This window comes from Saccopteryx bilineata, chromosome 10 (genome assembly GCF_036850765.1).
Source record: "Saccopteryx bilineata isolate mSacBil1 chromosome 10, mSacBil1_pri_phased_curated, whole genome shotgun sequence".
NCBI classification, from domain to species: Eukaryota; Metazoa; Chordata; class Mammalia; order Chiroptera; family Emballonuridae; genus Saccopteryx; species Saccopteryx bilineata.
The window spans coordinates 14138869-14166664 of record NC_089499.1 but is presented as its reverse complement, the minus strand read 5'-3'; the positions used below and the strand labels follow the sequence as shown (position 1 = coordinate 14166664).

The 27796-nt window shown below is 55.5% G+C and overlaps 1 protein-coding gene across 1 annotated transcript in view; it reads left to right on the top strand.

Moving 5' to 3' along the window:
- Positions 1 to 27796, top strand: part of DLEC1 (DLEC1 cilia and flagella associated protein) — a 66457-nt gene that overhangs the window by 16517 nt on the left and 22144 nt on the right. Inside the window, exons 7-19 of the mRNA XM_066245718.1 lie at positions 4554 to 4641; positions 5288 to 5461; positions 6858 to 6994; positions 8540 to 8632; positions 16520 to 16610; positions 17530 to 17692; positions 18685 to 18877; positions 19927 to 19985; positions 20636 to 20795; positions 21193 to 21286; positions 21515 to 21645; positions 21750 to 21908; positions 25340 to 25479. Of these exons, the coding sequence (XP_066101815.1) occupies positions 4554 to 4641; positions 5288 to 5461; positions 6858 to 6994; positions 8540 to 8632; positions 16520 to 16610; positions 17530 to 17692; positions 18685 to 18877; positions 19927 to 19985; positions 20636 to 20795; positions 21193 to 21286; positions 21515 to 21645; positions 21750 to 21908; positions 25340 to 25479 (1682 nt within the window). The remainder of the gene's footprint in view (positions 1 to 4553; positions 4642 to 5287; positions 5462 to 6857; positions 6995 to 8539; positions 8633 to 16519; positions 16611 to 17529; positions 17693 to 18684; positions 18878 to 19926; positions 19986 to 20635; positions 20796 to 21192; positions 21287 to 21514; positions 21646 to 21749; positions 21909 to 25339; positions 25480 to 27796) is intronic.

Genomic DNA, 27796 nt, shown 5'->3' with positions numbered 1-27796 from the left:
TACCAGATAATAATAATCACCAGAAGACTTCACCAAAGGAATTCTTCAGTTGGAAGAAAATGATACCATATGGAAACAGAGAAATGCAAGAAGGAATGAAAAGCAACAGTAAGGATAGAGTTGGAACGAAATGGAAATTAACATAAAAGATAACCATAATAATAATGTAGTTATTATAATATGTCTACTCTAAAATATATGTAGAATTAGAAGCATGACAACCATATCTAGTAAGATATCTAAAGAGTTCTAAAATCTTTGGATTGTCTTGGAAGTGTACAAGTGCTAATGTACATGAAAATTTTAATAATTCAAGGATGCTTGTTTTTATCTCTGGGATAATCATTATTCAAACAGTAAAATAACATAAAAGTAACAAACTCACCCTGGCCAGATACCTCAGTTCGTTAGAGCGTTGTCCTGAAGCACAGAGGTTGCTGGTTTGATCCCCAGTTAGGGCACATACAGGAACAGATCAATGTTCCTCTCTCTCTCTCTCTCTCTCTCTCTCTCTCTCTCCCCTTTCTTCTGTCTAAAAATTAATATATAAAATTTTAAGTTAATCTGGATTAGCATCTGCATAAAATTTTTTTTTAAGTAACAAGCTAATAAAGAGGGAAATGGAATTTTTTAAAAGATATTTGATTACTTGATAGAAGGTGAGAAAGAGAAAAAAGAACGTGACTGGTAATACAGATAGAAAAAAAAGGATGGTAGATTTCAGTTTTAATTTTTCAGTAATTACATGAAATGTAAATGGATAAGTACTCCAATTAAAAGAAGGAGGATGAAAAAAAAAGGATTGTCAGAACAGATAGAAAACAAAAACCAACTAAACACTGTTTATATGAGATAACTTTCAAAGTAAGGACATAAAGAGATTGAAACTATAAAACACAGTTTACAGAACAGATACAAGAAGAAAGGAAACATCTGAACAGTCCCATAGTATGGCGCTGAATCTGTAATTTAAAACCTTCTCACTACGTTTTCAAATTAAACTGTGGTGATGGTTGCACAGCTCTGTGAATATACCAAACAGCAATGGACTCTACACTCCAAGTGGGTGAATTGTATGGTATTGCATTCTATCTCCATGAAGCTGTATAAAACAACAGCAATAACAAAAACAAAAACCAACAAGAAAAACCTTCCCACAACTAAAACTTCGGGCCCTGATGGCTTTATCAGGGAATGCTTTCTAACACAGGAGGAAGAAATCCAACAATCTTTTCCAAACTCCTACAGAGAATAGAAAAAAAGGGAACCCAACCCAACCTGTTTTATGAGACCAGCATAATCTTGATACCAAAACCGGAAAGAATTAGTATAAGAAAGGTTAAGCTTAGTCATGAACAGGACCACAGAATTTCTTAACAAACATTAGCCAACTAAATTTAGTTATATGAAAATGAACTGCCCTGGCCGGTTGGTTCAGTAGTAGAGCACCGGCCCGGCATGTGGAAGTCCTGGATTTGATTCCCGGCCAGGGCACACTGGAGAAGCGCCCATCTGCTTCTCCACCCTTCCCTCTCTCCTTTCTCTCTCTCTCTCTCTCTTCCCCTCCTGCAGCCAAGGCTCCATTGGAGCAAAGTTGGCATGGGCACTGAGGATGGCTCCACGGCCTCCACCTCGGGCGCTAGAATGGCTCTGATTGCAGAGGAGCAATGACTCAGATGGGCAGAGCATCGCCCCCTGGTGGGCATGCTGAGTGGATCCTGGTTGGGTGCATGGGAGTCTGTCTTCCTTCCCCCTCCACCCCCACCTCTGCTTCTCATTTTGGAAAAAAAAAACCAAAACCAACAAAAACAAACAAAAAAAGAAAAATGATAAACATCACAGCCAAGTTGGTTGATCTAGCAGTGCAAAGTAGGTTAAACATTTGAAAAGCAATCATTATAATTCCCCACATTAACACAATAAGGGACAGAAGTTATAAGCTATCAATAGATGCAGACAAAATTCAATACCTATTTCTGATTTTTAAAAAACTCTTAGCAAAGTAGGACTACAACAAAACTTTCATAATGTAATCGACAATATCTACAAAAATAAAACTATCACAACTGACATGACTGTGTACCCAGAAAATCCAAATGAATCTACAAATAACTTATTGGAATTGAGTTAATTTATTAAAAGCTGAACAACTTAAAGCCACCATTTTATCCCACTTACAGATTCTTTAGATCAGAAATTGAAACAAGGCGCAATGGGGATGGCTTGTTCCACCATGTTTGAGGCTGTAGCAGGGAGGAGTCAGTGCCTGGGGGGGGGGGGGGTCATTTGACCGTGGGGGGGGCTGTTGGAATTACCTGAGGCATTTTGCACTCACAGAGTAGTCAATGCCAGCTGTCAGTAGACAGCCGGAGCTGTGTAGCAGAGCACCAACATGGCTTCCCATGTGGCCTAGGCTTCCTCACAGAATGGCCACCTCGGGAACAGGGCTGTGCCTGGCAGCTCACAGTGGGTGTCGGAGCCTCTGACTGAGTATCCACGCAAGCAAGATGGAAGCAGCATCGCTTTTAATGACCTAGCCTGAGGTGACCTTGAAGTAGCAGAGAAAGTCCCCACTTCGTCTGCATGTTCTAGATTGCAAGTGAGTCACTGAGGTTGGCCCAGATTCTGGGGGAAGATAAACAGATCTCACCTCTCAATGGGAGGGGTGTCCACGAATGTGTGGGCGTGTTTCAAAATTGCTACTGTGATCATTACTAATAGGTGTAGCAGGCAACCAGCCCAGGTTGGAAGAGGCCCAAAGCCTCTAAGAAGAGGTTAGCTTAGGAGGGTGACATTGATAAGAGTCCCAGCTAGGTCTGGACATCAAAAGATAATACAAGTTATAAACTTGGAGAGGTTTATAATGCATACCTTACCAAAAAGTAAAACCCAGAAGATATGAACTCCTACAAATTAATAAGGAAGAGATTGAGTATAAAAAATGGCAAACTAGTTAAAGGGGACGGACCCACAACTCACCCAAGAAGAAAGCCAGCTGGCAAACAAACAGGAAAAGATGCTCGTTGTCATCCGTCATCCGTAGCAGAAGGAAAATTCAGGTCATAATATGGGTCTCTCCACGCTTAGGTCTGGTTCACCAACAAATTACTACAATATGTTGTGTTGCCCAAGATGATTTAAATGTTGATTTAGGAATACATTCCTATGAATAAAATGATGAAGACGTACTTGAATCTATGTTGCCGTTACCTGGCGGGGTCTGGGGTAGGGCTTCATCTGTATGTTTAATGTTTTATTTCTTAAGCTGGATAGTGGAAACACGACTTTTGGCATGTTGTAATCGGTCCGTTTTTTCAGGTGTGATATCTCATAGGATAGAAGCACAGATGTGTGCATGTGTTGAGCTCCTGGTCTGTCTGTGTGAGGCACTGTGCTGGGTGCTGGGGTGGGGGTGGGGGTGAACAGTGTGTGAGTTCCCGGTCTTGCCCTGAGGGGTCTTCCAGTCGGAGTGAGGGAAAGAGAAAGCTGAGCTTCCTGGGGCTGGGTGGGCCGAGTGAAGGAGGGAGGCCCAATGATAACCCTGGCATACAGGTGCCCACGACACCCCCCGACAGGGCCCAGGGGAAGAAGTGGCCCAAGGGGAGATGTGGGGAGGAAGACACGAGGTAAGAGGTGGGTGTTGCAGAGCTTTGGAGCCAGATGTCCTGGGTTCGAATCGCAACCCTGTGACCAGCTAGGGAGTGTCTTTGAACTTCGGCTTCTTCAGCGTGAAAGATCTACTTCTAGAAAATTCCCACCTTTCCTGGTTATAGTGAGGGTGAGTTGTTGCAGGAATCAAGGGGAACAAAGACACCCAGACAACTTGGCAAAGGAAGTAGGGTTTATTAGCCAATGGAGCAGGGTGACCCCAAAAGAGGCAACAAAACACAACCCCACCCCGAAGTTAGATTTATTACACCTTATACACCTTCACAGCTTTAGCTTTCCTGTGACAAATGCCTGATTCCTATGACTTCTTTGTAGACCTACATGGCTTCTGTGTCTCTGGGAGTGGAGGGGGTAAGAAAGGAGGCCGGAGGGTCTGTCCTTGACTATCACTCATTCTCTCTGGAACTGCGAGTTCATTTCAAGGAACTGATAACAAGCAAGATCCACAGCTGTGGTTTGTTATCTTTCAAGCTTTTCTGTCTGCCCTTGCTCCCTCTGTCCTGAACACTGAGGTCACTGGCTGGAGCGTAAGATCCCAGACATTGCAGGCCTGCCCTCTTCTTCATTCTTCTGGTTTCTCCTCCCTCAGAGCGGGCACATGGCAGATGCTTCATCAGCAGTGGCTCAGGGCAAAGCATAGCTCAGACCATGTCCGCCTTCACGTTCACCTTATATTTTGTTTTTTTCCCAAAGAAACAAAAGTAAAGAGATTGGCATAACGATCCCCAGGTGCCCAGCATTCAGCTCAACAATTCCTACCATGTGGCCAAGTTTATTTGATTTACACCCCTACTCCTCCCATGTTATCCGGTAACTCCCAGACCTCATGTCATCCGTCCATCTGTGTTCTGTCTCAGAAAAAGCTCACCTTTGCCTTTGAACAGATGGTCATCTCCCTGCAGAACACCACGGCAACCAGCCGCTACCTGCGGATCCTCCCGCCTTCCACCCCGTACTTCTCTCTGGGATTGGGTGAGTTCGGCAAAGCCTTCGTCAGACGGCTTCGAAATCAAACATCGGGCTGGCTCCCAGTGTCTGGCCCACCTGGCCCTCCCATGACTCCTGGTCTGTGTGCTGAGCTCAGGCCATTAGCAGCACCGGCAGGCCCCTCACGCTCTGCTGGGGGTGCTGCCCACTCTTCCTTCCGGTGAGGTTTGAGTCTTGACAGCTCCTCTCTCAGATCACCAGATCACCTCCCTCCAGGCTCTGGCTCTGCTATCTCCTCACCCTTCACGTTGCCACTGAAACCGTGACAGTGGTGTCCCATGCCACAGTGTTTTTCTCAAGAACAACTTACTGTGTCATCCCTGCTCAGGAATCATAAATGGCTCTCTGTTGCCCACAGAATGAATTCCAAGCATGGGGCCAGGCATGCTGTCACCTAACCATTCTAGATGGACCCCATGACTCCCGAACCCCGGTGTTTTTACCTGGAGTCTCTGCCCTCGCAGCCAGCTCCGCGGGCACACCCGGTGGTTCTGCCGTCAGCAAGGCCTTGGCCTCGAGAGGTTTCCTCACAGAGCCAGCCGTGCCCTCTGGTTGCTGTCTGTCTCCCTGGAGCCCAAGCCCTGGGGGCTGGCTGGTCCCCATCCTCATTCGCCACTTCTGTCACACACAGGAATGTTCCCAGGTCACGGTGGAATGGTGGCTCCCGGAATGACATGCCAGTACACGGTCCAGTTCTTTCCTGACTGCCTTCGGGATTTCGACGATACTATTTTAGTGGAGACCCAGTCAGCCCAGCCGCTCCTGATCCCCTTGCAGGCCCGGAGGCCGCCCCCAGTGCTGACGCGTGAGTGTGCCCTGCCCTCCCTGGGATTTGGTTGCGGTTGGTCAGTCCCTGTCAGGCCTGCTGGCTGGCTTTCTGGGCCCTGGTGGCAGCACACAGCTTGGCAGAAGCTTCTGGACCCTGAGGAGGGACCTGCCAGCAGCGTCTACACAGTCTTCCCCAGTGTCAGGCCCCTGTCCCACTGCCCAGTGGCAGCTGACTGGATTACACAGCAGGGGGGAGGCCAGCAGCCCCGTGAGCCCCAGCACCGACTTCACGAACCCATGCTGTGCCCCGGGGGCAGGAAGGGACGCCTGGGGCCCTCAGGGCACGTTGCCTGTGTGACTCTGGGACAAGCTTGTTCTGGGAAGCTGACTCTGGCAGCACTCCTCACTCACAGGCCTCTGCAGCTGGGCACAGGATGCAAGCTGGGGCTGTGCCCACAACCCCCAGGGCCCTGGTGGGTGGCCCGGCTGAGGCCTGGGTTCACAGTGAGCGCTGACTGCTGCTGTTCTAGCCAGGAGCGGGAGCAGGGGTCAGGCCGCGTCCCCACTCACCCTCTCTGATCAGGGTGCTGGGTGGGGGCCCTGCTCTGGACTCTGGTTGGGCCTCAGGAGAACGGTGACAGCAGGGACCAGGCCGTGTCCCCACTCACCCTCTCTGATCAGGGTGCTGGGTGGGGGCCCTGCTCTGGACTCTGGTTAGACCTCAGGAGAACGGGGACAGCAGGGACCAGGCCGTGTCCCCACTCACCCTCTCTGATCAGGGTGCTGAGTGGGGGCCCTGCTCTGGACTCTGGTTGGGCCTCAGGAGAACGGGGACAGCAGGGACCAGGCCGTGTCCCCACTCACCCTCTCTGATCAGGGTGCTGAGTGGGGGCCCTGCTCTGGACTCTGGTTGGGCCTCAGGAGAACGGGGACAGCAGGGACCAGGCCATGTCCCCACTCACCCTCTCTGATCAGGGTGCTGGGTGGGGGCCCCTGCTCTGGACTCTGGTTGGGCCTCAGGAGAATGGGGACAGCAGGGACCAGGCCGTGTCCCCACTCACCCTCTCTGATCAGGGTGCTGGTTGGGCCTCAGGAGAACGGGGACAGCAGGGACCAGGCCGTGTCCCCACTCACCCTCTCTGATCAGGGTGCTGGGTGGGGGCCCTGCTCTGGACTGTGGTTGGACCTCAGGAGAACAGGGACAGCAGGGACCAGGCCATGTCCCCACTCACCCTCTCTGATCAGGGTGCTGGTTGGGCCTCAGGAGAACGGGGACAGCAGGGACCAGGCCGTGTCCCCACTCACCCTCTCTGATCAGGGTGCTGGGTGGGGGCCCTGCTCTGGACTGTGGTTGGACCTCAGGAGAACGGGGACAGCAGGCCCATTCACAGCGACCCATTCTGTCTCTTGTGCGTCTTCTCCTGTGGCTGCAGTGTTCCCCGTGCTGGACTGCGGGCACTGCCTCGTCGGGGGGATCAAGGTGAGCAGATTCCTCTGCAGGAACGTGGGCCTCAGCGTCGGCAGGTTCTGTGTCATGCCTAAAAGGAACTGGCCACCGCTGAGTCTCAGGGTGAGTTTTCACATGCCCCCTGGAAAAAAGAGCAAATGCATCAAAAGGAACACCCCTCCCCCCATTAGGGACTAGCTGGAGTGCCCCTGTGATTGGCAGCACACAGAAGACCGGATGTTAGAACCTCTTATCCAGCTGCCACATCCGGCCGGGAATCAGTGTGTATGCAGACTCGCGCTGGAGCTCTGGCCGTGCCGCTCGTCCACGCACGCCCCTGGGCAGCGTGCATCATGGCCTGGCTCACTATCACTGTGTTTATTTTACTCATTATGCTGGCAAATGGTTGAATGTATCAAAGGTCAAAAATTGGCAGCTTTGCCTGACCAGGTGGTGGCACCAGAGTGTCGGACTGGGACGCGGAGGACCCAGGTTCGAAACCCCGAGGTCGCCAGCTTGAGCGCGGGCTCATCTGGTTTGAGCAAAAGCTCACCGGCTTGAGCCCAAGGTCGCTGGTTCGAGCAAGGGGCCACTTGGTCTGCGGTAGCCCCACGGTCAAGGCACACATGAGAAAGCAATCAATGAACAACTAAGGAGCTGCAACGAAGAATTGATGCTTCTCATCTCTCTTCCTGTCTGTCTTATGTGTCCCTCTCTCTGTCTCTGTCACACACACAAAATGATAACAATTGGCAGCTCTTTGGCTGAGTCCTGTGGGCACATTTATTTGGCACAGTGCTGAAAAACATTTTATTTTTGAGCCAATGTTTACAAATCCCCTAGAGATTTCATACCAAAATCTGCATTTCCACTGTGTTTGGAATATTTGGAAGATGTGCAGCCTTAGGCCAGGATTCACGGTGGCCCTGTCGGTGGGAGTGGGGACCGGGACACGTGCACCGTCTCTCCCGTTTGGTCCTCCTCCCCTGTCCGCACCACCACCGGGCACACTCACCACTCACCTTCACGCTCACAACACTGTGTTTCTTACAGTAGAGAGTTCTCTGAGCCTGTGTCCCCAGAAAACAAGTGATAGATCCAGAGGACCCCATGTTCCAAGAGATATTTCACTCACTTCTGTAGGCATGGGTTTGTGTCCCTGGCACGCTCAGTGGCTTCCCGTGTAGGCACTGGGGCCAGGGCTCTGCTCACAGGATGGCAGCTACCCTCGTGCCTCAGGAGCTTGAAGCCGGAGGTGGATCAGAGATGGACACAGACACGGAAGCTGGTGGCTGCCACAGAGGGTGCGACAGGAGGGAAAGGACTGTGGTTTGGGAACTCACGTCCCGGGCGAGGCTTTCTCCAGTGCCTCTCGCTTTGTGTCTAAAACACTTTTCAGTGGAAACCTTGTACCGCCTACCAGCAGTCAGCTGCCCACAGATGCTCTGGGGCTTCCTCGAATTTGATGTTCAGAACCTCCCCAGTGAAGGTTGAGTAGAAGCTTGCTCAATGAATGAGCCTCCAGGTTTTTTTTTTCATTAACGAGGCACTGGATGATCCCTGAGGTCCCTCACATGGCAGAACGGATTTTTGAAAGGGGGGAGTTTGCAGATGGGGAGTTCCAGTTCCCCCCGCACAGTTGTGTTGTGTCGTCTGCTTCTCTTGAAGGCAGTTGCCGCGCTTGGCTTCGTGGAGCAGCCTCCGTTTGCGATCTCACCCTCAGTGTTTGAGCTGGCTCCCGGGCAGGCCGTGGCAGTGGAGGTAGGTGATGGGACCCTGGCACGTGTCTTCTCCTCACGGCTGCTCGTGGCTATTTCCTCAACGCCTTGCCTGATTCCATTGCCTCTGTGTTTTCATGACCCAAATATCCACCCCCATCCTGGGCTCCAGCTGTTGTGGTTTCTGTGTGGGAGCATGTTCTTACATTTTGCGAAGTGATGTCATTTGGCTATCTTTATTTTTTTATGTTTATTTTATTGATTTGAGAGAGAGAGAGAGGAACATAGATCTGTTCCTCTATGTGCCCTAACCAGGGATTGAACCGGCAACCTCTGTGCTTCAGGACGATGCTCTCTCCAGCCAGGGCTCACTAGGCTATCGTATGACCTTTTTCAGAAAGCAAGTGCAGGAAGCCCCCACATTTCCATTATGACCCCTGAGCATCGCTTGTACACGCTGTCAGCCCGGGAGTCACTTTCAGCAGCATCTAAGCGGCTTCCAGGATCTTCCCAGAGTTCTTCAGTCTCTCTTGGACACCCCGCCCCCACCCTGGTACCTAGGTGATGACAGCAGTTCTCTCTTTCCTTTTTTGCCCTCGGTTATACAGTTATACTCGCCTTCCTGGGGCCTCACTCTGAACCCCGGCAGGAGTTCTCTGAGTCGGACGCCCCCCAGCTGTGGGTTTCTCCTTTCCAAACTGGCCCCATTAAGTGGTCCCTTCCACTCATCACACCTGCTCATTGGTCCCCGGAAGAGCCTTTGAGAGATGGTGATGTCTTCCTGCCACGGTCCACCTCCCTGCCTCCCTGGCTTCCTGGCCCTGGAGTCTGATTCTGTGCTGGTAACACGGTTAGCTGCAGAGCTGCCTCAGCACGGGTGGCCTTCCTCACCAGCCTGTTGTGGGAGACACTGAGCAGGGGTCCCCAAACTAAGGCCCGCGGGCTGCATGTGGCCCCCTGAGGTCATTTATCCAGCCCCCACTGTACTTCCGGAAGGGGAACCTCTTTCATTGGTGGTCAGTGAGAGGAGCATAGTTCCCATTGACATACTGGTCAGTTTATTGATCTAAATTTACTTGTTCTTTATTTTAAATATTGCATTTGTTCCGTTTTGTTTTTTTACTTTAAAATAAGATATGTGCAGTGTGCATAGGGATTTGTTCATAGATTTTTTTTATAGTCTGGCCCTCCAACAGTCTGAGGAACAGTGAACTGGCCCCCTGTATAAAAAGTTTGGGGACCCCTGTTCCAGAGTAAAAGCTGTCTGGTCTCTGGGGAGGGGTTTGGCCTGCACCATGTCACTGGGTAGAGAGAGCCAACAGCCACAGTTTCTCAAACTCAGCTACACTTTGCAATCCCCTGAGGAACTTGCAAACACACTGATACTGGGGCCCCAGCCCTGAAATTCTGAGTTCATTGCCAGGCCTGGCCACAGGACTTGAAAGGCTCTCCAGGTGCTTCCGGGGAGCAGCAAAGCTTGAGGACCACGGCGCCAAGCTTCTCTGCCTTAGTGTAGAGGGCTTCCTCTGTCAGCGGCTTTCCAGCTTCCAGTGCCGAGGGGGTCTGGTTCTGGAGCCCTGGGGCAATGCTGGCTGTTCATGTCTGCGCTGATCTGAGTCCCCCATAAGCACCTGGCTCTTGGGGGCCAATTCAGGAAAATAGTAGGGCTTCGTCAGCCCTTGTCGACTGCTGAGGGGCAGGTTGGATCCTCTTGGGATGGCCCAGGCCTTGTCAGAGCCTTGTCGTGGCTTAAAGAACTGGGACGGGTCATCTTTGACCAGGCCAGGATGTCCCCCTCATCCCTTCTTCCTGTGATCCCCAAGGAAAGGAAGAGGGCAGCAGCAGGAGCCTATGGGGAGCAGTGAGGGAGTCAAGGGGCAGATCTCCACCGTCTATGGGGAGCAGGGAGGGAGTCCAGGGACAGATCTCCCGTCTATGGGGAGCAGTGAGGGAGTCCAGGGGCAGATCTCCACCGTCTATGGGGAGCAGTGAGGGAGTCCAGGGGCAGATCTCCACCGTCTATGGGGAGCAGTGAGGGAGTCCAGGGGCAGATCTCCACCGTCTATGGGGAGCAGTGAGGGTATCCAGGGGCAGATCTCCACCGTCTATGGGGAGCAGTGAGGGAGTCCAGGGGGCAGACCCCCCATCTATGGGGAGCAGTGAGGGAGTCCAGGGGCAGATCTCCACCGTCTATGGGGAGCAGTGAGGGAGTCCAGGGGCAGATCTCCACCGTCTATGGGGAGCAGTGAGGGAGTCCAGGGGCAGACCCCCCGTCTATGGGGAGCAGTGAGGGAGTCCAGGGGCAGATCTCCACCGTCTATGGGGAGCAGTGAGGGAGTCCAGGGGCAGATCCCCCATCTATGGGGAGCAGTGAGGGAGTCCAGGGGCAGATCCCCCGTCTATGGGGAGCAGTGAGGGAGTCCAGGGGGCAGACCCCCCCCCGTCTATGGGGAGCAGTGAGGGAGTCCAGGGGCAGATCTTCCATCTATGGGGAGAAGCGAGGGAGTCCAGGGGCAGATCTTCCGTCTATGGGGAGCAGCGAGGGAGTCCAGGGGCAGATCTTCCGTCTATGGGGAGCAGCGAGGGAGTCCAGGGGCAGATCTCCCGTCTATGGGGAGCAGCGAGGGAGTCCAGGGGCAGATCTTCCGTCTATGGGGAGCAGTGAGGGAGTCCAGGGGCATATCTCCTGTCTATGGGCAGCAGTGAGAGAGTCCAGGGGCAGATCCCCCGTCTGTGGGGAGCAGTGAGGGAGTCCAGGGGCAGACCCCCCATTTATGGGGAGCAGTGAGGGAGTCCAGGGTGCAGACCCCCCGTCTATGGGGAGCAGTGAGGGAGTCCAGGGTGCAGACCCCCTGTCTATGGAGAGCAGTGAGGGAGTCCAGGGGGCAGACCCCCCGTCTATGGGGAGCAGTGAGGGAGTCCAGGGGGCAGACCCCCCGTCTATGGGGAGCAGTGAGGGAGTCCAGGGGGCAGACCCCCCATTTATGGGGAGCAGTGAGGGAGTCCAGGGTGCAGACCCCCCGTCTATGGGGAGCAGTGAGGGAGTCCAGGGGCAGATCTCCCGTCTATGGGGAGCAGTGAGGGAGTCCAGGGGCAGATCCCCCGTCTATGGAGAGCAGCGAGGGAGTCCAGGGACAGATCTCCCGTCTATGGGGAGCAGTGAGGGAGTCCAGGGGGCAGACCCCCCATCTATGGGGAGCAGTGAGGGAGTCCAAGGGCAGATCTCCCGTCTATGGGGAGCAGTGAGGGAGTCCAGGGGCATATCTCCTGTCTATGGGCAACAGTGAGGGAGTCCAGGGGGCAGACCCCCCGTCTATGGGGAGCAGTGAGGGAGTCCAGGGACAGATCTCCCGTCTATGGGGAGCAGTGAGGGAGTCCAGGGGGCAGACCCCCCATCTATGGGGAGCAGTGAGGGAGTCCAGGGACAGATCTCCCGTCTATGGGGAGCAATGAGGGAGTCCAGGGTGCAGACCCCCCATCTATGGGGAGCAGTGAGGGAGTCCAGGGGCAGATCCCCCGTCTATGGGGAGCAGTGAGGGAGTCCAGGGGCAGATCCCCCGTCTATGGGGAGCAGTGAGGGAGTCCAGGGGGCAGACCCCCCATCTATGGGGAGCAGTGAGGGAGTCCAGGGGCAGACCCCCCCGTCTATGGGGAGCAGTGAGGGAGTCCAGGGGCAGACCCCCCCGTCTATGGGGAGCAGTGAGGGAGTCCTGGGGCAGACCCCCCCACGTCTATGGGGAGCAGTGAGGGAGTCCAGGGGCAGACCCCCCCGTCTATGGGGAGCAGTGAGGGAGTCCAGGGCCAGACCCCCCCATCTATGGGGAGCAGTGAGGGAGTCCAGGGGCAGACCCCCCCGTCTATGGGGAGCAGTGAGGGAGTCCAGGGGCAGACCCCCCCCGTCTATGGGGAGCAGTGAGGGAGTCCAGGGGCAGACCCCCCATTTATGGGGAGCAGTGAGGGAGTCCAGGGGCAGACCCCCCCGTCTATGGGGAGCAGTGAGGGAGTCCAGGGGCAGACCCCCCATCTATGGGGAGCAGTGAGGGAGTCCAGGGGCAGACCCCCCATCTATGGGGAGCAGTGAGGGAGTCCAGGGGCAGATCTCCCGTCTATGGGGAGCAGTGAGGGAGTCCAGGGGGCAGACCCCCCCCGTCTATGGGGAGCAGTGAGGGAGTCCAGGGGCAGACCCCCCCGTCTATGGGGAGCAGTGAGGGAGTCCAGGGGCAGATCTTCCGTCTATGGGGAGCAGTGAGGGAGTCCAGGGGCAGACCCCCCCATCTATGGGGAGCAGTGAGGGAGTCCAGGGTGCAGACCCCCCGTCTATGGGGAGCAGTGAGGGAGTCCAGGGGCAGATCCCCCGTCTATGGGCAGCAGTGAGGGAGTCCAGGGTGCAGACCCCCCGTCTATGGGGAGCAGTGAGGGAGTCCAGGGGCAGATCTCCCGTCTATGGGGAGCAGTGAGGGAGTCCAGGGGCAGACCCCCCATCTATGGGGAGCAGTGAGGGAGTCCAGGGTGCAGACCCCCCGTCTATGGGGAGCAGTGAGGGAGTCCAGGGGCAGATCCCCCGTCTATGGGCAGCAGTGAGGGAGTCCAGGGGCAGATCTCCCGTCTATGGGGAGCAGTGAGGGAGTCCAGGGGCAGACCCCCCGTCTATGGGGAGCAGTGAGGGAGTCCAGGGGCAGATCTTCCGTCTATGGGGAGCAGTGAGGGAGTCCAGGGGCAGACCCCCCATCTATGGGGAGCAGTGAGGGAGTCCAGGGTGCAGACCCCCCGTCTATGGGGAGCAGTGAGGGAGTCCAGGGGCAGATCCCCCGTCTATGGGCAGCAGTGAGGGAGTCCAGGGTGCAGACCCCCCGTCTATGGGGAGCAGTGAGGGAGTCCAGGGGCAGATCTCCCGTCTATGGGGAGCAGTGAGGGAGTCCAGGGGCAGACCCCCCATCTATGGGGAGCAGTGAGGGAGTCCAGGGTGCAGACCCCCCGTCTATGGGGAGCAGTGAGGGAGTCCAGGGGCAGATCCCCCGTCTATGGGCAGCAGTGAGGGAGTCCAGGGGCAGATCTCCCGTCTATGGGGAGCAGTGAGGGAGTCCAGGGGCAGACCCCCCGTCTATGGGGAGCAGTGAGGGAGTCCAGGGGCAGATCCCCCGTCTATGGGGAGCAGTGAGGGAGTCCAGGGGCAGACCCCCCGTCTATGGGGAGCAGTGAGGGAGTCCAGGGGCAGATCCCCCCCTTTGCATTCCATATGTATTTTGTTTATTGGTTGTTTGGGTTTTTTTGTCTTAAAAGTTATTTATATTTCCAAATAAGAAGTAAATTCATGCCTAACCAGGCGGTGGCGCAGTGGATAGAGCGTCAGACTGGGATGCAGAGGACCCAGGTTCGAGACCCCAAGGTTGCCAGCTTGAGCGCGGGCTCATCTGGTTTGAGCAAAGCTACCAGCTTGGACCCAAGGTCGCTGGCTCAAGCACGGGGTTACTCGGTCTGCTGTAGCCCCCAGTCAAGGCACATATGAGAAAGCAATCAATGAACAAGGTGTCGCAACGAGAAACTAATGATTGATGCTTCTCATCTCTCTCCATTCCTGTCTGTCCCTATCTATCTCTTCTCTGTCTCTGTAGAAGAAAAACAAAAGAAGTAAATTCATGTTTAAAAACTCAAAAGCTACAAATAAGTAAACATTGAAATGCTCCCTGTCACCCCAGTTCCCAGCCACCCAGAGGCCACAACCTTACCAGGCTCCTAGGTGCCCTTCCAGAGACCTGTGATGCCTGAATAAGCAAATGCACTGTTTTTTCTTTCCTTTGCTTCTCTTTTTTCTTCCTACAAATAGTTGCCCATTCTATCCTTGGTCTGCACCTTGTGTCGTCCATTTACTGATGTGTCTGAGAAATCATTCTTTATTTTGTTCTGTTATATTGGAACAGTGAAAAACAGACATTTGCCACACAATTAAGTAGTCAAATTAAGGAATCTTTATTACAAAAAGCCAGCAACCCACGAGGGAACTAGCACTCCAAAAACTCACGGCCCCTAATCCACTTAGCCAGCTTTTTTTTTTGTATTTTTCTGAAGCTGGAAATGGGGAGAGACAGTCAGACAGACTCCCGCATGCGCCTGACTGGGATCCACCCGGCACGCCCACCAGGGGCGATGCTCTGCCCCTCCGGGGGGTCGCTCTGCCACGACCAGAGCCACTCTAGCGCCTGGGGCAGAGGCCAAGGAACCATCCCCAGCGCCCGGGCCATCTTTGCTCCAATGGAGCCTTGGCTGCAGGAGGGGAAGAGAGAGACAGAGAGGAAGGAGGGGAGGGGGGTGGAGAAGCAAATGGGCGCTTCTCCTATGTGCCCTGGCCGGGAATCGAACCCGGGTCCCCGCACACCAGGCTGACGCTCTACCGCTGAGCCAACCGGCCAGGGCCCACTTAGCCAGCTTTTAAAGACAATTACATCCTGGACAGGGTATGGGAAGGACGGGAAGTCTAGCGGTTAAACAAAGCAGTGAAACAAGCTCATTAACAATGTTTATCTAGAGGATAATTCTGGGAGGAACATTCTGGGTACAGCTGCAAATTTGCAGAACTAACTCAAGGCCACAGCCTGCAAAACTAGCTTCAAGGCCAGGGGTAGGGAGTCTTTCAGAAAAAAGTAAGTTCTGCTAAAAGTCTCTTTCCTTCATTTCAGTTCGTAGCTGCATAGTATTCTGCTGTGTGAATGAATGAACCATAATTCAGTTCAGCTCCTCCCTCCTGATGGCCATGAAGATTTTTTCTGATCTCTGGCTATCTTTGCAAATAACGTACACACACATCAGTCTGAACAAGTAGGAGTCTGCCTACAGGGTACAGCCCTTGAAGTGGAGGTGTTGACTCGGGTCTCTGCTCATAATTGTGACACATTGTTGCCCAAATCTCCACAGTGTAGACTGTACCAATTACACTGCCAACGATCTGATGCGTGAAGGTGCCTGTTTCCTCACACTCTTGCCAGTACAGTGTGCTATCAAACTTTTTTTTTTAACTGCCCTCTTGGACATTTTTTAACGTATGCAAAAATAGAATAGCTTAATAATCACCCACAGCCGTTTCCCAGACTTAGCGTTCTTGAGCTCTCAGCCAACTTGACCGCGTTTGCTTCTCCTCCGGCCAGTCCCCGCCTCTCTAGATTATTTTGAAGAAAATCAAGATATCATATTATTGCATTCATGATAGCGACCTTTGCCCCCATCAAGAGTGAAAGCCTGGGCCCTGGCCAATTGGCTCAGTGGTAAAGCGTCAGCCTGGCATGCAGGAGTCCCGGGTTCGATTCCCGGCCAGGGCACACAGGAGAAGCGCCCATCTGCTTCTCCACCCCTCCCCCTCTCCTTCCTCTCTGTCTCTCTCTCCCCCTCCCGCAGCCGAGGCTCCATTGGAGCAAAGATGGCCCGGGTGCTGAGAATGGCTCTGTGGCCTCTGCCTCAGGCGCTAGAATGGCTCTGGATGCAACAGCGCGATGCCCCAGAGGGGCAGAGCATCACCCCCTGGTGGGCAGAGCGTCGCCCCCTGGTGGGCGTGCCGGGTGGATCCCGGTCGGGCGCATGCGGGAGTCTGTCTGACTGCCTCCCCGTTTCCAGCTTCAGAAAAAAAAAAAAAAAAATTGAAAGCCTGTTCTTCTGGGTGGTTTTCGTTTCCATTTCGTTTGTTATGGATGAGGGTTAACGTGCTGTCATTTGTATGTCGGTCTCTGTGAACCTGCTCTCCACATCCTTTCAACACGCTCCCGGCTGCTCTGGGGCAGAGCTGCAGGGGAAACGCCCCGCCGTAGGTCGAAGCGGGGGAAGCGGCAGGGAGGGCTGCGAAGAGTGGAGAGCAGAGACGGGTGGGTGTCTAAAGAGAGGAGCCTGGAAGGTGAGGGTGGAAGCCCCTTCATGGGAGGTCACAGGGCAGCCTTCTGTCCCCCAGGTCCTGTTTCTCCCAACGAGCTTCGGAAGGGCAGAGCAGACCTTCATCATCACGTGCGACAACTGTCAGATAAAGGAGCTGGTGACCTCCGGTGGGCTCGCGTGTGTGCCAGGGGAGGGGCCGGCATAGGTCCCTGGGTTTCAGAAGCTTCTGCACTAGCGTTGGCATCAGGGGACACTTTAGAGGATGCTGCGGCCTCCGTGTGCCAGGGTCTGGTTTGGGGCCTCTCCCTCTGGTCAGACCTTGGAGACCCAAGCCAGTGTGGCCTGCAGGACAGTCCCCAGGAGCCTTCCGGTGAGAGTAGATGGAAACCTGGGGTGAAATCTTTCATCATTTCACTTTGAAACTCACCCTGACCTCCTTTTGGGGAATTGGAGATAGCCACATAAGTGACTTTCACATAAACAACCAGGTGAACCTCCAGGTTTCTGTAGAGGTGGAGGGGTACCCTGCTGAACTTCCTTAAGATGCCCTTCTTTCTCCCTCCCTCCCTCCCTCCCCCTTCTCTCCCTCCCTCTCTCCCTCTTTTCCTCCCTCCCTCCATCCCTCCCTCTCTCCCTTTCTCTCCCACACTCCCTCCCGCTCTGTCTCCCTCTCTCCCTCCCTGCCTTCTTTCCTCCCTCCTTCCCTTCCATCTTTCCTTCCTTCCTTCCTTCCCTCCCTCCCTCCCTCCCTCCCTCCCTCCATATATTCTTCCTTCCTCTCATCTGTCTGCCCATCTGTCCATTCATCCATCCATCCACCCATCCATCCACCCACCCATCTATCCATCCGTCCCATTTCACTCAGCAAGCATTAATTGAACCTGCTCTGTGCTATCAGAATCACCTCCTCCTGGTCTGTGAGATGTGGGGGACATGAATGTGTGTGTTAAAGGCCCCCAGTCTCTCCTGTGTATAGTCCGAGGGTCACGACCAAGCTGCATGTGGGTGGTAGCAGGGGTCCGGCCACAGCCTTCGGCAGAGTCCTGTTTTCAGGCCGAGTGAAGCTTCTCCGCCCTGTTTTGTCAGGAGTCGGGCAGCTGGTTGCTTTGGATCTGGTCTATATTTCTGGTGAGAAGAGTCAGCCGGAGCCTGGAGAGCTCACAGACTTAACCGCCCAGCACTTCATACGCTTTGAGCCTGAAAACCTTCAGTCTACAGCTGAGAGGCAGCTGATGATTAGAAATGCGACGTGAGTGCCCCCCACACAGTAGCCCCCAACACACACCCCTTCTCCCTCCTCACCTGGCCCTGAGTTCCCAACAAGGCAGCAGGCTTGAGGGAAGAGCCTGGGCGCAGGATGGAAGGACCCAGACCTGCACTGTCCATCATGGTGGCCACCAGCCACAGGGCCTATTTTAATAGAAATCTATTAAAATTAAACAAAATTAAGAACTCCCCTCACTTTCTCAGAGGCACCAGCCCCATTCTAAGCACTCAGAAGCCACACAGGTAGCCTGTGGCCGTCAGTGTGGCCGGCCCAGGGAGACAAGGTGTCCGTCACTGCGGGAAGCTGCATTGGAGAGTGCTGCTCTAGATCATCCGGAGCCGCCCTTAGCCAGGAGCAGTGCTCCAGACAATCCCGGGGGAGTTCCTCCCTGGGCGGGGTCTTAGACTGACCTGTGGCCGTCAGTGTGGCCGGCCCAGGGATACAAGGTGTCCGTCGCCGCGGGAAGCAGCATTGGACAGTGCTGCCCTAGATCATCGGGGCCTTCCTTCCCGGGCGGGGTCTTAGACTGACCTGTGGCCGTCAGTGTGGCCGGCCCAGGGAGATAAGGTGTCCGTCACTGCGGGAAGCTGCATTGGAGAGTGCTGCTCTAGATCATCCGGGGCCGTCCTTAGCCAGGAGCAGTGCTCCAGGCAGTCCCGGGAGAGTTCCTTCCCGGGTGGGGTCTTAGACTGACCTGTGGCCGTCAGTGTGGCCGGCCCAGGGATACAAGGTGTCCGTCGCTGTGGGAAGCTGCGTTGGAGAGTGCTGCTCTAGATCATCCGGGGCCGTCCTTGGCCAGGAGCAGTGCTCCAGGCAGTCCCGGGAGAGTTCCTCCCCGGGCGGGGCCTAAGCTGACCCGGCCACTTCCAGTCCTCGGGGCCTTTCCTGGTCCCTCCTGAGACAGGGCCAGGCCAGGCAGGGGGCGAGAGGGTTGGGGCACGACCTTGGACCCGCTGTCCCTGTTGCCCACACAGGCACGTGGAGCTGGCCTTCCACTGGCAGATCATGAAGCCCAACCTGCAGGCCCTAATGCCCGGAGAGACCTTCAGCATGGACAGCATCAAGTTCTACCCCGACAGCGAGACGGCCTTCTCCATCACCCCCGAGAGGGGCGTCCTCTCCCCCCACGCAGACCACGAGTTCATCCTGAGCTTTTCTCCTCACAAGGTTAAAACGGTGCCCTCTTGGTAGTCACATGACTGGGTCACTGTAGCCTCAGCCTCTGGGTGTGTTCTTTACTGCCGCTGAAGCCACAGCTGGGCCTGACCCACTCCCCGTTCTTTACTGCCGCTGAAGCCGCAGCTGGGGCCTGACCCACTCCCCGTTCTTTACTGCCGCTGGAGCCGCAGCTGGGCCTGACCCACTCCCCGTTCTTTACTGCCGCTGGAGCCGCAGCTGGGCCTGACCCACTCCCCGTTCTTTACTGCCGCTGAAGCCGCAGCTGGGGCCGACCCACTCCCCGTTCTTTACTGCCGCTGGAGCCGCAGCTGGGCCTGACCCATTCCCCGTTCTTTACTGCCGCTGAAGCCGCAGCTGGGGCCGACCCACTCCCCGTTCTTTACTGCCGCTGGAGCCGCAGCTGGGCCTGACCCACTTCCCGTTCTTTACTGCCGCTGAAGCCCCATCTGGGGCCGACCCACTCCCCAGCGTCTGGTGAGGCCGACACTTAGCCAAGAGCAGAGCTGGAGGAGGCGCTGGTGTCAGGACGAAGACGCTCTCTCTGCCTGTGATCCCGCACGCACCCACCTCGTCTGCAGCAGCGCCTCAGCTCCGGGGTCCCTGTACTTCTGTGACGTCTAGGACATTCCCATCCTTGTCCAGTCCCCCACATCCCCCCGAGAGTGAGGCACAGGCTCCTGAGGACGGGGTTACAGCCCCCGGGTGAGGGGCGTGAGAGCAGGGTGTGCGGGCGGGCGGGTGCTGGGGACCCGCTGGGCCGGGGAGACCAGCAGACTGCCTCTCCGGCCAGCACCCAGCCATCTCGCTGTCCTGGGAGGGCATGTTGGGGTCTGGAGGGCCTTTCCTTCCTGTCCCGGGCCCACTGAGGGAGGCAGGCCCCGCAGGTCCTGGCAGTCGTCCCCCCCCCACAGGTGGAGGGCAGGTAGCAGGGAAGCGGCACTTCCTAGACAGCCCGCCTGGTGGCCTGGTGCAAGGCCCCAGCCTTCCCTCGCGGGCCTGGCCGGCACCGTGCCTTCAGAGCACTGTTTGCTTTGCAGCTGAAGGATTTCCACAGTGTTCTCCAGATGGTGCTAGAGGACATCCCAGAGCCCGTGAGGTGAGCAGGGACCGGATCCTGGATGAGGGGGACCCATGGGGATGCACAGGAAGGCAACAGGAGGGGGTGAAGGAGCCACCCGACCCTCCCCCCCACCCCGGAGGCACTGGTGCGTGGGAGCCCCGTCTGGCTTGCCCTGCCGGCCCCCGAGGCCTGGAGTGGGCTCAGCGTGCAGGGGACAGAGCTGGACTCGCTCTGAGAGTTCGGGCTGTCCTGGAACCCTGGAGCTGTGCCTCAGGCTCACTGTTCCAACTGGGCAGCCAGGCTGGGACCCCCGGAGGGTGGTGACTCACAAGGGAAGGATTTGCCCCATGCTGGGCATTGCTACCAGCTCCTCCCTAAGCAGGTGTCAGGGTGGGTCTGCAGCCAGCGTCCTGTGGAGATCTCAGGCCGGGTGCTCCCCTGGGGTCCGCGGAGGCAGCAGGAAAGGTGTCCCTGTCCCAGGCTGAGGCTGAGTTGCCGTCACTGCCACTGGCATTCGTCACTGTCTCAGGGCCTTGACTCGGCGTCTGGTTTTAGAGGGCGAAGGAACTCTGGGCAGGGGACCGTTTTCTTTTCGCAAGACCAAAGATACAGGACAGAAGCAAGGGCCTGACAGGGCCATGCTCTGGGCTGTGTTGGCTCCTAGCTCATGGTGGGTCTGTGTTCAGTCTAGAACTAGAAAACCCCTTGTACACTGTGGATAACGTGATCGTCCTGGAAATCGAGGTGAAAGGCTCAGTAGAACCGTTCAAGGTTCTCTTAGAACCGTATGCCCTCATCATCCCCGGGGAGAACTACATCGCCATAAATGTGAAGAAAGAGTTTAAGGTAGGTCACAGTCTCTCCCCAGTCTGGGCTGGCGAGGGGGGGGCTGAACTAGGGCACAGGTGTGAAGAGCATGTGGCCGGAGGGGCAGGCAGCGGCCGCCTCGCAGAGGGTGAGTCCCAGCGCCCCTGGACCACCGTGGTTCCCACAGATGCTGAGCTGGCATGTCTGTCATTTCTTCGGCTTCCCAGCATCCTCCCCCAACAGGGCTGTGGGGCCCCTTCCTGTGTTCACGAGTGTTTGGCAGGGTCTGGGGCCCACCGACCCTGCAGTGTGGTGTTGGTGTGGTTGGATGGCCAGGAGTCAGCTGGGAGGGCGTTGAGAGCACCTTCTGTGAGCCTCAGCCCCAGTCCTTCCTCAGGAACCGATCTGACGATCTGACGTGGGGTGTGTCTTTCAGATGTGGAACAACAGCAAGTCCCGCATCAGATACACGTGGGGGAAGGTCAGCAGCTGTCACATCATTGAAGTGGAACCCTGCACAGGGATCATTGGTACTGTGGGGACTGCGGGAGGGGTCGGACCCACCCGGGGGTGGCTGGGGCAGGACCTCAGAGTGAAGAGCCTGTGCAGGGGTTCCTGGTGTCCCGTGATCGGGTCTGGCTGCAGCCTGGCACATGTGGACGAGAAGTCACAAAGGCCAGACGTCCAGGCCCAGCTGCAGAGGGAACCTGCCTGTGCCTGCCTTCCCCACCTCTCTCTTCCCCCCACCCCTGTCCCAGAGTCCTTCGAGGTCGAGGAGTTTGAGTTGAGGTTAACCGGGGGTGTCCCTGGCCCAACAAGCCAGGACCTGTTGTGTGAAATCAGAGACTCACCCTGGCCGGTGGTGCTGCACATCGAGGCGACCTTCAAGGTGCCGCCAGGGGGCTGGGGCAGCTGGCTGGGCCAGGGCGTGGTGGGGTGGGGCAGGGAGCCCAATCCCAGGTGGCCCCATGACGGGCCCTCTGCCTATCTCAGGGGCCTGCCCTCACCATCAACGTCTCAGCCCTTCAGTTTGGTTTGCTGCGCGTGGGGCAGAAAACCACAAACTCCATCCAGATCCAGAACACCAGCCCGCTGCCAGCCACGTGGTGCATGAAGGAGAGCCCGGTCTGCCTGGCAGAGAGAGGGGCCACCGTAAGTCCCCACCCCGCCCCCGGGATTCGGTTTACCTGGGTCGTGTTTGAACTGTAACACGCATGTGTGCGGGGGAATTCAGAGGGTTGAGTCTGGGAGGGGAAAAGTCTGCCTGGCAGTATCTCCAAATCTCCCCATCTCTGAGGCAGCTGGGTCCTTTCTATGGCGGAATTTACCCCCGAACTGGATTTTCCTGTCGCTTTCTCTACCGTCTGATGCAGAAATAGGACATAGGCTCAATGTTGTTCCTTTGGGTCAGGAAGAACTGGTGGTTCCTTTTGGCCACTGAACTGGGCAGGAAGCTTCCAAGGCCTTGAAGGAGGGAGAGACAGACTGGGTGGGCTTACCCCCAAGGTTCCCAACTTCCCAGGGATTGTGTACCTGCAGTTTGAGTACCTGCCGCCAGATGGTGCTTGGGCCCTGGCTTCTGGCCCAAACAGAAGGGCTCCAAAAAGCAACTCCAAAGTTCATTTCCACTCTAATAGCACTTTTCTTTTTACTATAAACTAAGAAAATACTAACAGTCCTAAATGTTATCATTGTCACATTTAAATTGTGGCGTCACATTTGCCTATTTGACGTGCAATCCAGAAGAAGACCAAGTCACCGTGCGTGGGTTACTCCCGATTCGTGGTAAATCTTACTAGCCACGCCCACCCTTCACACCCTGGTAGCCTTGGGTCCCTGGGAGCCGCCTCAGGTTGCCGCTGCCCCTGGGAGCCCCTGGCCAGGCCCCTGTGGTGAGAGCAGCTGTCTCGGACTACTTCATACCGAGGCCCCCATCTTGCTGGTCCACTTGCCCTCCAGATAAGAACCCTACATACTTTTCCTTGCATGTTCAGAAGCCAGTGAAAGACAGTCACAGCCACACATGCATCCTGTCTGCCGACATAGGTTCCCTTTCTCCAGGACTTTCCCTTTCCACTCGAAAGCCATCTTCTCTGCCTAATGGCCTTCCTTCTCTAGATGGGCACTCCGAACTAACGGTGGAAGTAATGACATTTGCATCTAATCACACTGTTGCCAAGCATCCTGTTTCACAGGCTTGGCGTTAGCAGTTCCCTCCTGGGGTTCATTGGTCTCCCTGCCTGGACTGTGAAGCCACAGAAGTCTGGGCCTGGGCCTGGGCCTGGGCCTGGGCCTGGGACTGGGAGTGGGGTGGGGGGTGGGGTCAGTATATGAGTCATTAGAACCCTTTCCTCTAATGCAGCGGTTCTCAACCTGTGGGCCGCGACCCCGGTGGGGTCGCCTAAAGCCATCGGAAAATACATAATGCATATCAGGTATTTACATTCCAAATCATAACTGTAGCAAAATTACAGTTATGAAGTAGCCACCAAAATTATTTTTTGGTTTGGGGTCACCGCAACATGAGGAACTGTATTGCGGGGTCACGGCATTAGAAAGGTTGAGAACCACTGCTCTAATGAAACCCTATACAGAAGCCCAAGATCTAAAATAACATATGACTCCTCTGGCTACCCAGAGACCCCCTTGTCGGGTATCCCCTGCCCCATGCTGACTCTCCACACTTCTGAGGAATCCCTGGGACTTCCCAGAGCACGGCTGGAAACTTACGAGCCACAGCCAGCCTCCTCATTTGATAGAGAGGGACAGGGTCACACAGCTCACGGGTGGTGGAGTCCTGTGAGATCCCAGGTCTCTCTGATACCCAGTCTATGTTCTTCTCCCACTGAGAAGAATCACTACATTTTATAATTGACATAATGGTCAAGTTCAGGTGTGGTAAGATTTATGTCATAATCAAGGCTGGTAGGAATCCTGTCCATACAGTTCTCTGCACTTCGTTTTTTTGTTTGTTTTTTATTTATCTTTCTGAAGCTGGAAACGGGGAGAGACAGTCAGACACACTCCCGCATGCGCCCAACCAGGATCCACCCGGCATGCCCACCAGGGGGCGACGTTCTGCCCACCAGGGGGCGATGCTCTGCCCCTCCGGGGCATCGCTCTGCTGCAACCAGAGCCACTCTAGCGCCTGGGGCAGAGGCCAAGGAGCCATCCCAGCGCCCAGGCCATCTTTGCTCCAATGGAGCCTTGCTGCAGGAGGGGAAGAGAGAGACAGAGAGGGGGAGGGGTGGAGAAGCAGATGGGCGCTTCTCCTGTGTGCCCTGGCCAGGAATCGAACCCGGGACCCCTTGCACGCCAGGCCTATGCTCTACCACTGAGCCAACCGGCCAGGGCCACTGCACTTCGTTTTTCTGAGCTCTCAAAACTAATGATGAGATTTGGGAGTGGTTAGATGTGCACAGATGCCTGGGTTTCAGGGGACCCAGAAACCCAGCCCCAGAGAGCAGCCACACCCCCAGGGCCTCAAGGGAGATGCAGGTGAGGAGCAAAGACCAAAGAAAGCACAGGAGCTCTTTCCTTAGCTCTGGAGCGTGCGCCCCAAACTGCAGCCAGAGCACAGCAGCCACTTTTTCTGAGATAGGCCTACGCAGCCTGTAGTGCCAGCCAACCCACCCCTCCCACCAGGGCTGGAGGGTGACACTTCAGAAGCAAGAGAGCACAGGGCCTGAGACAGCACAGCATGGCGGCCTGGATGGGGGGTGGGAGTGGGGCTGGGCAGGCCAGGCCCCTGTGGGGCGGACAAGCTGCCCTCCGGGCAGGTGCCGTGTATTCATTGACTTGGTCTCACAGAAGGAAGAGACCAAAGAGAAATAACCTCCCTCCTGGGTGTGACCTTTCAGTGTCCCGTGTGGCCCATCCCGGGCCATAGGACCACTCAGACTAGTGCATTTGGTCTCTGTCAAGGACAGAAAGGGGGGAGAGTGCCCTACAGGTACATTCCTCTTCCTAACCCTCCTGCCGTCTCCTCTCCCTTTGCCTGTGTCAGGGAGGAGGTGGGCCTGCCTGGTGAACAGGTACAAGCCTATGGCGGGGAAGGGGGGAAATCTGTGGCCACCCGGAAGCTTCATCCCTCCTCCAATCTGGTGACTTGTGGCTTTGCTTACTTAAAGCCATCAATCAGGGTCTTGACACATGCCTGCTCAGTGGGGCTGGGCAGACCTCTCACAGGCCACCGTACCTCCCCCCAGCGTGGTCCCCACACACCCAGCCTGTTGCCACCCTCTGCCTCTTCCCTCTCAGACCTCGGCCACTGCATGGGGACCTCCTCCTCCTTTACTTGGAGACTCAGCTTCCATCCTCGGACTCCTGAGACTCCTGCCCAGCTGCGCTCCCCCACCAGCGAGCCTTCTTCCGTACCCTACGGGGCAGCTGGGGGGTGACCCTGGTTGGATGTGGCCAGACCCAAGTTGTAAAAGTCCAGCCCAGCTGTGCTCCCCACCAGCGTGCCTTCTTCCGTACCCTACGGGGCAGCTTAGGGGTGACCCTGATGGGTGTGGCCAGCCCCAAGTTCTAAGATTCCAAGTGTCCTCTCTCCTTATCCTCTGGGTTGACCTCCCAACCAGGTGTCCCCTTTCGACATCGAGCCCTCCAGCGGCCAGGTGCCCCCTCTGGAGGAGTGCAGAGTGAACGTCACCTTGGAGGCTGTGCACTGCCAGTGTCTGCAGACCGTCCTGGAGCTGGAGGTGGTCAACGGACCCTGGAGGTAAGGGGGGCTGAGAACACACTTTCTGCATATCCACACTGTATTTATGCTTATTATGTGTAATTAAGTATTTATCTGATTTTCAGATTTTTTGTGTGTGTGACAGAGACAGAGAGAGGGACAGATAGGGACAGATAGACAGGAAGGGAGAGAGATGAGAAGCATCAATTCTTTGTTGCAGCACCTTAGCTGTTCATTGATTGATTTCTTATGTGTGCCCTGACAGAGTGACCCCTTGCTCAAGCCAGCCACCATGGGTTCAAGCTGGTGAGCCTTACTCAAACCAGATGAGCCCATGCTCAAGCCAGTGACCTAGGGGTTTTGAACCTGGGTCCTCTGCGTCCCAGTCCGATGCTCTATCCACTGCGCCACTGGTCAGGCCAGAATTTTTTTTTTTTTTTCATTTTTCTGAAGCTGGAAACAGGGAGAGACAGTCAGACAGACTCCCGCATGTGCCCGACCAGGATCCACCCGGCACGCCCACCAGGGGCGACGCTCTGCCCACCAGGGGGCGATGCTCTGCCCATCCTGGGCGTCGCCATGTTGCGACCAGAGCCACTCTAGCGCCTGAGGCAGAGGCCACAGAGCCATCCCCAGTGCCCGGGCCATCTTTGCTCCAATGGAGCCTTGGCTGAGGGAGGGGAAGAGAGAGACAGAGAGGAAAGCGCGGCGGAGGGGTAGAGAAGCAAATGGGCGCTTCTCCTGTGTGCCCTGGCCAGGAATCGAACCCGGGTCCTCCATACGCTAGGCTGACGCTCTACCGCTGAGCCAACCAGCCAGGGCCAGAATTTTTTTTAATTTTAACTTTTTAAAATTTTATTTTTGTATTTTTCTGAAGTTGGAAACAGGGAGGCAGTCAGACAGACTTCTGCATGCGCCCGACTGGGATCCACCCGGCATGCCCACCAAGGGGTGATACTCCGCCCATCTGGGCCGTTGCTCTGTCGCAACCAAAGCCATTCTAGCACCTGAAGCAGAGGCCATAGAGCCATCCTCAGCGCCCGGGCCAACTTTGCTCCAATGGAGCCTTGGCTGCAGGAGGGGAAGAAAGAGACAGAGAGGAAGGAGAGGGGGAGGGGTGGAGAAGCAGATGGGCACCTCTCCTGTGTGCCCTGGCTGGGAATCGAACGCGGGACTCCTGCACGCCAGGCCGATGCTCTACCACTGAGCCAACCGGCCAGGGCTAATTTTAATATTTTTTAAGGAGAGATAGAGAGACAAACTCCCACATGTGCCCCAACCAGGACCCACCCAACGACCTCATCTGTGTCCGATGCTCTGCCCATCTGGGGCCATGCTCGCAATTGAGCTATTTTTAGCTCCTGATGCAGAGGCTCTATAGAGCCATCCTTAGTGCCTGGGGCCAACACACTGGAATCAATTGAGCCATGGCTCTGGGAGGAGAAGAGAGAGAGAGAGAGAGAGAGAGAGAGAGAAGGGGAAAGGGTAGAGAAGCAGATGTTCACTTCTGTGTGCTCTGACCAGGATTTGAACCCAGGATTCTACATGCCAGGTCAACACTCTACCACTGAGCCAACTAGCCAGGACCGACAGTTCAGATATTTTTTTTTAATCAAGTGAGAGGTAGAGGGACAGACTCCAGCATGTGCCCTGACTGAGACCCACCCAGCAACCTCCATCTGGGGCTAATGTTCTGCACTTCTGGGGCTGCTGCTCTGTTGCTTGGCAACCAACCTTTTTAGCACCTGAGGCAAGGCCAGGGAGCCACCCTCAGTGCCTGGGGCCAACTTGCTAATTTGAGCCATAGCTGCAGAAGGGGATGAGAAGGGAGAGAGGGGGAAGAAGCAGATGGTCACTTCTCCTGTGTGCCCTGACCAGGAATCGAACCTGGGACTTCCACACGCCAGGCTGATGCTCTACTGCTGAGCCAATGGTCCAGGGCCTGCGTTTCAGAATTTAAAGGTGTTAATGTTTATTCTATAAAATTTAGAAATCACAAGAAATACCCATTAAGGTAAAATATGCGCATACCCCATTCCCCAACATTAACCCTTCTAGATGAACTCCCAGAATGACTTGTGCATGTGCCACGCCAGCCTTGTGCTCGGGTGGGAATTCTCATAGTCAGCTCATAATAGTAGAAAACTGGAAACAGTATTCAATAGGAGAACACACACACAAAAAATAGTTGTGGCCTGACCAGGTGGTGGCGCAGTGGATAGAGCGTGGGACTGGGATGCAGAAGGACCCAGGTTCGAGACCCCGAGGTCGCCAACTTGAGCGTGGGCCCATCTGGCTTGAGCAAAGAGCTCACCAGCTTAGACCCAAGGTCGCTGGCTCCAGCAGAGTGTTACTC